Source organism: Euleptes europaea, chromosome 4 (genome assembly GCF_029931775.1).
Source record: "Euleptes europaea isolate rEulEur1 chromosome 4, rEulEur1.hap1, whole genome shotgun sequence".
NCBI lineage: Eukaryota > Metazoa > Chordata > Lepidosauria > Squamata > Sphaerodactylidae > Euleptes > Euleptes europaea.
Genome location: NC_079315.1, coordinates 111,593,510 through 111,601,018, shown reverse-complemented (window position 1 = coordinate 111,601,018; position 7,509 = coordinate 111,593,510). Strand labels below are relative to the sequence as shown.

The 7,509-nt window shown below is 46.5% G+C and overlaps 1 protein-coding gene across 1 annotated transcript in view; it reads left to right on the top strand.

The window, feature by feature from the left end:
• Positions 1 to 694: 694 nt before the first annotated feature.
• The window catches only part of DCC (DCC netrin 1 receptor), a 591,765-nt gene continuing 584,950 nt past the window's right edge, over positions 695 to 7,509 (top strand). The window contains exons 1-2 of the mRNA XM_056849071.1: positions 695 to 722; positions 766 to 1,086. Of these exons, the coding sequence (XP_056705049.1) occupies positions 695 to 722; positions 766 to 1,086 (349 nt within the window). The remainder of the gene's footprint in view (positions 723 to 765; positions 1,087 to 7,509) is intronic.

Below are 7,509 nucleotides of genomic sequence, written 5' to 3'. Positions count from 1 at the left end.
AATGCAGAAGGTCTATGTGCAATCTCCAGCTATAGGCACCAGGTGATGTGAAAGACCTCTCTATCTGAGACCCTGGAGGGTTGTTACCAAACAGATTAGATACTATGACTAGGGTTGCCAGGTCCCTCTTTGTAACCAGTGGGAGGTTTTGGGGCGGATCCTGAAGAGGGCGGGGTTTGGGGAGGGACTTCAATGCCATAGAGTCCAATTGCCAAAGTGGCCATTTTCTCCAGGTGAACTGATCTCTATCGGCTGGAGATCAGTTGTAATAGCAGGAGATCTCCAGCTAGTACCTGGTGGTTGGCAACCCTATCTATGACCTTGACTGAGCAATGGTCCAACTCATTATAAGGCAGGTTCTTGTTTGTTCATACTGCTGTAATTTGCCTAAAACAATGTATGAGGTTGATTTGGATGTTCCTGCTCAGTTGTGGGTTTTTCAAGAGCTGTTAAAGGAATTTCTCTTAGCTTTTGTGATCTCACTGTGGTAATGAAGTAAATCTCTGTACTCATGAGTTGCAGAATGAAACACAACTTCTTTATTGCAACTAAATTCAGACAAACACAGAAACTGAAAGCAAGAAAACAGAACAGTCCAGGGGGTGGAGTTTTCCTCCAACTCATAATCAGGTTCCAGTTAACTCTTTACTCATTTTATTACACTAGCATTTTTTATGGGTTTTTGCATGACTTGATGTTCTTCAAACACAACAACGGGGAATGTGCTGAACTAACTGGATGGTTCTTGACTGTTCATCTTGACAGGCACACAAATCAAAGGATTTACGACGCTGCGGTTCCTCATCGAGCCTTCGGATGCTGTCACCATGCGAGGAGGTAACATTTTGCTGAACTGCACTGCGGAGTCGGATCAAGGGCTTCCGGCCATCAAATGGAAGAAGGATGGCATCTTTTTAAACTTGGCAGTGGATGAGAGAAGGCAGCAGTTTTCCAATGGATCTCTTTTGATACAAAATATAGTCCACTCCAGACATCATAAACCTGACGAGGGCCTTTATCAATGTGAAGCTTCTCTAGAAGGAATTGGAGCCATCGTCAGTCGGACGGCCAAAGTCTCAGTTGCAGGTAAGAGGTTACTCTTTATTCATCAACAAGTGACTGTTCTCATACTAATTTAACATGGGTTGCTTTCACCGGGACATGTTTGAACTATTTTATTTGCTCACAGGATGAATTGTTTTCCTATTGTTTACCAGGGCTTGAGAATGAAGTGGGCCCTTATCTATAGGGTTGCCAGGTGCCTCTTCGCCACTGGCGGGAGGTTTTTTGGGGCGGAGCTTGAAGAGGGTGGGATTTGGGGAGGGACTTCAGTGCCATAGAGTCCAATTGCCAAAGCGGCCATTTTCTCCAAGTGAACTGATCTCTATTGGCTGGAGATCAGTTGTAATAGCAGGAGATCTCCAGCTAGTACCTGGAGGTTGGTAACCCTACTTATATAACACAGGGTTGCCAGCTCCAGGTTCTGAAATACCTGGATATTTTTGGGGTGGAGCCTGAGGAGGGCAGGGTTTGGGGAGGGGAGGGTCTACAATGAGGTATAATGTCACAAAGTCCACCTTTCAAAGGAGCCATGTTCTCCAGGTGAACTGCTCTCTGTCCCCTGGAGATCAGTTGTAATAGTGGGAGATCTCCAGCCACCACCTGAAGGATACCAAACCTACCCTGGGGGAGTCTGAATACTAGTGGTTGAGGGGAAAACATAAGGGTTGCTCAAAACCATCTGAATTCGAACCTGGGTCTCCATAGTCCTAGTGAAGACACTCTAACCCAGGGGTTTCAAACATACGGTCCATGGGCTGGATCCAGCCCCTTGAGAGCTCTTATCCAGCCCCCGAGGCAGCCACACACACACACCATCCCAATCTGGGCCGGAAAGGCATGGCCCAGCCTGACCAAGTGACATTTATGTCATATCCGGCCCTTGTAACAAATGAGCTTGACACCCCTGCTCTAACCACTACACCACAGTGGCTCTCCCTTTTGTAGTGTTAAGGTCCAAAGTGTATCTCTTCAGATGATCCGCATAAAATGATGAGCTGCGAGACCATGTAGCCATGGGGAAGATGAGACCAGCTATGCAAGCACAGTGGGAGGGGCTATGGCTCAGTTTGTAGAGCATCTGCTTGTAGAGCACCTTCTGCTTGGCATGCAGAAGGTCCCAGGTTCAATCCCCTGCATCTCCAGTTAAAGGGACTGGGCAAGTAGGTGATGTGAAAGACCTCTATCTGAGACCTGGAGAGCTGCTGCCGGTCTAAGAAGACAATACTGACCTTGATGGACCAAGGGTCTGATTCAGTAGAAGGCAGCTTCATTTGATCATGTGATTTTGCCCCGCAAAATCTGGTCTTGGGTGAACAACTTTTAATTTTAAATAAACCTTAAGGGACAACTTTTTCCCCCTTTCCTCAAATCATGTTGTTTCTCCTCCAGAGAAATGAAGTTCGGCATGACATTCCTTCCACAGTAATTTGTTTCTGACAAGCCACTATTCAAGCTTAAATACGTCTAATCAACCGTTTGTTGCCGTGTGATATTTGCAGCGTGTTTATTATCTTCAAAGACAAGTGGCAGCTTTTGAAGCTAGAAATTAACTGGTTTCCAGATTAATTCTGGGTCAAAAAATAAAATAACATACCACACTTTCCGCAAGATGCGAAATGTATTTCTAACGCATTTTTCTCCCACTAAGTTTTTCTTCGGCTGACAGGAATTCATTAGACAACTGATTGGATTGTGAAGCCTCCGTTTTTGTGCCTCATTTTTTTTTTAAGTGCCTCTTCTGCAGAGGTGACGCAAATTGGCCACTTCTAGAATCACAAGATGATTTGAGGTGTTTAACAAATACTTGTCTCGGGATTCGTGACCCCTTCTGACGGCTGTAAAATCTGACAATTTGCCACATTATCGTGTTTGTGTTCTGCCATTCATGTCTGGTACTTAGCTGTCGTGTATTTTAGCAATTTGCTCTTTTCTGTTTATCTTTGGCTTAACCGATCAATAGGTTGCAGAACTTTGAAGAAAATCTCCAAATAACAAATTAAGGCTCCACAAAATGAATGGCAAAGATTCACAATGAATCTCAGCTTTCTCCCAGGAGCTCAGGGTGGGTCTGTATGGTTCTCCCTTCCTCCCCTTTGGGGAGGGGCCATGGCTCATGGGTAGAGCATCTGTTTGGCATGCAGAAGGTCCCAGGTTCAATCCCTGGCATGTCTAGTTAAAGGGACTAAGCAAGGCGGTGATGTGAAAGACCTCTGCTGAGACCCTGGAGAGCCACTGCCGGTGTGAATAGACAATACTGATTTTGATGGACCAAGGGTCTGATCATTCAGTATAAGGCGGATTCATGTGTATTCTCTCAGGGGAGGGGCTGTGGCTCAGTGGGAGAGCCTCTGCTTGGCATGCAGAAGGTCCCAGGTTCAATCTCTGGCATCTCCAGTTAAAGGGACTAGGCAGGTAGGTGATGTGAAAGACCCCTGCCTGAGACCCTGGAGAGCCGCTGCCAGTGTGAATAGACAATACTGACTTTGATGGACCACGGGTCTGATTCAGTAGAAAGCAGCTTCATGTGTTCACGTGTTTAATTCATCCTTACAACAACCCTGTGATGCAGGTTAGGCTGGGGGACGGTGACTGGCCCAAGATCACTCAGTGAACTTTATTACTGAACAGGGATTTGAACCTGGGTCTCCAGAGTCCTGGTGAAGGGTGAAGACACTCTGTAACCACTACACCACAATGGCTCTTTGATTTGAGGAATATGGTCTGAAGTGTATCTTCTCAAATGGTCCCCATGAAATGATGAGCTTAGAGCAGGGGTGGGAAACGTCAGGCCTGGGGACCATATAAGCCCCACTAAATCATTTGGTCTGGCCCTTTGTGGGTCCTGGCAGATCTCTAGCTCAGAAGGATCTAAGACTGGAAATCCGCCCCCTCCCACGGTCAGGAATATCCTCTATTCAATGCAGATGTGAGTTTGTTTTGTTCAGAAAATGAACCTTTTTTCCCCCTTGCAGAAGAGTCGTTAGCTATGGAGCTGCTAGGACCGCCCAAGAAACTGTGTTAACCCTTTCTCACCTGGGCCGTGGAGAAACGTATTCCCCTCTGTACTACAAGAGGGCTGGAGGTGGAAGTGGCAACAATGGAAGGGTTAAAGGGGGCAGGGCCAGAATGCGCGTGGGGGGTGAGTTCTTAGCCAGTGTGTTCTCATTTCATCCCTGCAGGCGGAGGTAGCAGGAGCCCCACCTACCCCGCAGGGTGTCTATTGTGGGGAGGGGAAGGGATGGTGATTGTAAGCCAGTTTGATTCTTCTTAAGTGGTAGAGAAAGTCAGCGTATAAAAACCAACTGTTCTTCTTTTGCTGCTGCTGCTTCTAATTCTGCTTCTATAAATCATTTAGTGTGAAACTTTGTAGAAAGTTTGTGGCTACATCTATCTGGATGCCCATCTCCCCTGACCCTGTTTACACCAAAATCACCCATCTAAACCTCTTCCCTTTTAGCTATCTCTGGTTTCATAAATTCATATATTTCCCCCCATCCATCTCTTCTCTTTCTGAACTCTTGCATAACCTGCATGGCTACTTCCTCAACTTCTTCTTTTCTTCTTTACCATTATCTGCCACATCTCAGCATCCTGGAACAACCTGCAGATCTAGTACAGGAGATAAAGAGCCCATGAATTCAGTAACCGGTCCCAAGCTATTTATCCTGCATGGGTTATGCGTGTTGTCGCCCTGTTTCTAGCGAATAGTCCCGGTCCTGTTCAAGTCACGGCACCAGTGTCGGAGAGACAGAAGGATGGATTTTAAAAAGGCTGAAGGATTTTGATATGGTGGAAGGCAATGTTCTTCTGGAGGTTAGGTTGGGGTCAGAGGGAGGAATTTCTCAATTTGGCTGAAGGTAGAGAAATGTTTGCACGTGTCAGGGACATAAATATTGCTGACTGCATGGGAAATGTGCTAGCCGTGACCCTCATTAACATATTGGCAGCACATCACTGACTTAAGGCACTGGGCAGATGGAAGATACAGAATAAAAAAAAGAAGTGCAGGCCTGATAAGTAGGAGGCAAAGCAGAGAAGGTTGGGAGGATATTGCTCGCAGAGGAAGGCCGTGGCTGCAGGTGAATTTATGCAGCAACTGCGGGAGAGCACGATAAAGGTTTATAAGATTATGCACGGCGTGGAGAAAATGGATAGGGAGGGATTTTTTTTTCTTCCCTGCCTCTCTCATAACCTTAGATCTTGGAGGCACCCGATAAAATAACCAGCAGAGTCAGGACAGATAAAAGAGAGCTTGCCAGCCCAGCTGATCAGGTGCAAACGGATCCGTTTCTCTTCTGAACTGCCATGGATCTCAAGAGTCGGAATTGGTGAATGCTTCTTCTTTTGTTTGTGTGTGTGTTCTTTTGTCAATTGTTTGCTACTAGTTCTGCTGTAAACCAGCATACATGCTGTGGAGAGCCAGCGTGGTGTAGTGGTGAAGAGCAGCGCTTTGGAGCGGTGGGCTCTAATCTGGAGAACCGGCTTTGATTCCCCCTTCTTCCACATGAACAGCGGAGGCTAATCTGGTGAACCGGGTTGGTTTCTCCACTCCTACACACGAAGCCAGCTAGGGGACCTTGGACGAGTGACAGCTCTCCCAGAACTCTCCCAGCCCCACCTACCTCACGGGGTGTCTGTTGTGGGGAGGGGAAGGGAAGGTGATTGTAAGCTGGTTTGATTTTTCCTTAAGTGGTAGAGAAAGTCGGCATATAAAAACCAACTCTTCTTCGTCTTCTGGGTGTTAAGTGGAGCTCTATGTGTTATGCGGGGAGGGACTTCAATACCAGAGTGTCTAATTGCCAAAGTGACAATTTTTCTCCAGGTGAACTGATCTCTATTGGCTGGAGATCCGTTGCAATAGCAGGAGATATCCAGCTAGTACCTGGAGGTTGGCAACCCTACTATGATGGCTAACCCAGAAAATAAAAATAAAAATGTTGTTATTTCCATCTTGGGACTTCTAGGAAATGGATGAGGCTGGGAAGGGCTTCAATTAACAACTCTCCAATTGTAATTTCGGGTGCACGCTTACTTTGGGAGCGGGTCCTGCTGGCGAATGGCTGTGGCTCCGTTTGCAGAGCATCTGCCCGACATGCAGAAGGACCCAGATTCAATCCCCCGGCATCTCTAGTTAAAGGGACCAGGCAAGTAGGTGATGGGAAAGACCCCTGCCTGAGACCCTGGAGAGCCACCACCGGTCTGAGTAGCCAAAACTGACTTTGATGGACCGAGGGTCTGATTCAGTGTAAGGCAGCTTCATGTGTTCAACACCTGAGCTTTAAGCAGCAGTAGAAGTGTGCCCTTTTAATCCTGAATGTATCCAAGAGTTGGCCTTTGAAGCGCGTTGGGAGTCCGCCCCGCCTTCCTGAAATCTCCCCCCCCCCCATTAGAAGTCTACATAGTAAGCCTTTGGAGGTACGATGCACGACTGGAATTGTACAACCACTGTTGCATCTTTCAGAGACTCCCTCAGCAGCCTGTTTCTAGTCAACCTTTTCTAAACTGCTTCCATCAAAAGTAATGACGGTGTTTTATGTTGGGTTTTTCTTGATGGATGGCATCGACGGCTTTTGCGCTGCCACGCAAGTTAAATTCCTTTTGATTCATTTACTTGTTCGTACAGGTTCTCCCCCCCCCCTTTGCTCGCCGGATAAAATTCTAGCAAAGATATTAAAGTAAATGACCTGCTCTTTAATATTTCATGTGGTGGCTTGGGATAGATTTGGTCATTGAATTGTTGCAATCTAATATTAGACTCCGTCACTGGGAGACAATATGGCTGTTCGCAGGATTTTAAGACCTTGCTTGTTCGGCACGGTAGCGTAGCGTCTCTTGCAGTTATGCACGACAAACCGCAGAAATGCATTGGATCAGACATATTTTCTTGCAGCGGAGGCTCTCCGCCGGATTTCATATAATTTTCAAAGCATTAGAGGTTTGTAAACTAGTCCCTGTCAAAAGCAGTCGATTTTACTTAGTGCAAGACTCATAAATAAAACGGGAGCTGCGGCTGGAATTTTGCCCAGAGCAAAACTTGACGTGAATTTTGACGTTCTTCTTCAGGCAGAACTTTTGAGGGGTTGTGGAGGAAACTGGCAGTGCAATTGCAAACGATGTTACACCCTTCTAAGTCCATTGATGTCAGTAGGATTAGAAGTAGGGTTTCCAACCTCCATGTGGGGCCTGGAGTTCTCCCAGAATTACAACTGTTCTCCAGACTACAGAGATAGGTTCCCCTGAAAGAAATGGCAGCTTCAGAGGGTGAACTTCATAGTATGCCATAAGTTCTAGGTGGAATTCCTCCCCCCTCCAAATCTTTAAGGATCTTCCAAGCCAGAATTGGCAACCTGATTTAGAAGGGTGTAACTCTGTTTAGGATTGCACTGTGGCTGCTCTGATAGGTAGGCGGTGAACACAGATTCTTATGATTATTATGATGAGATCTCA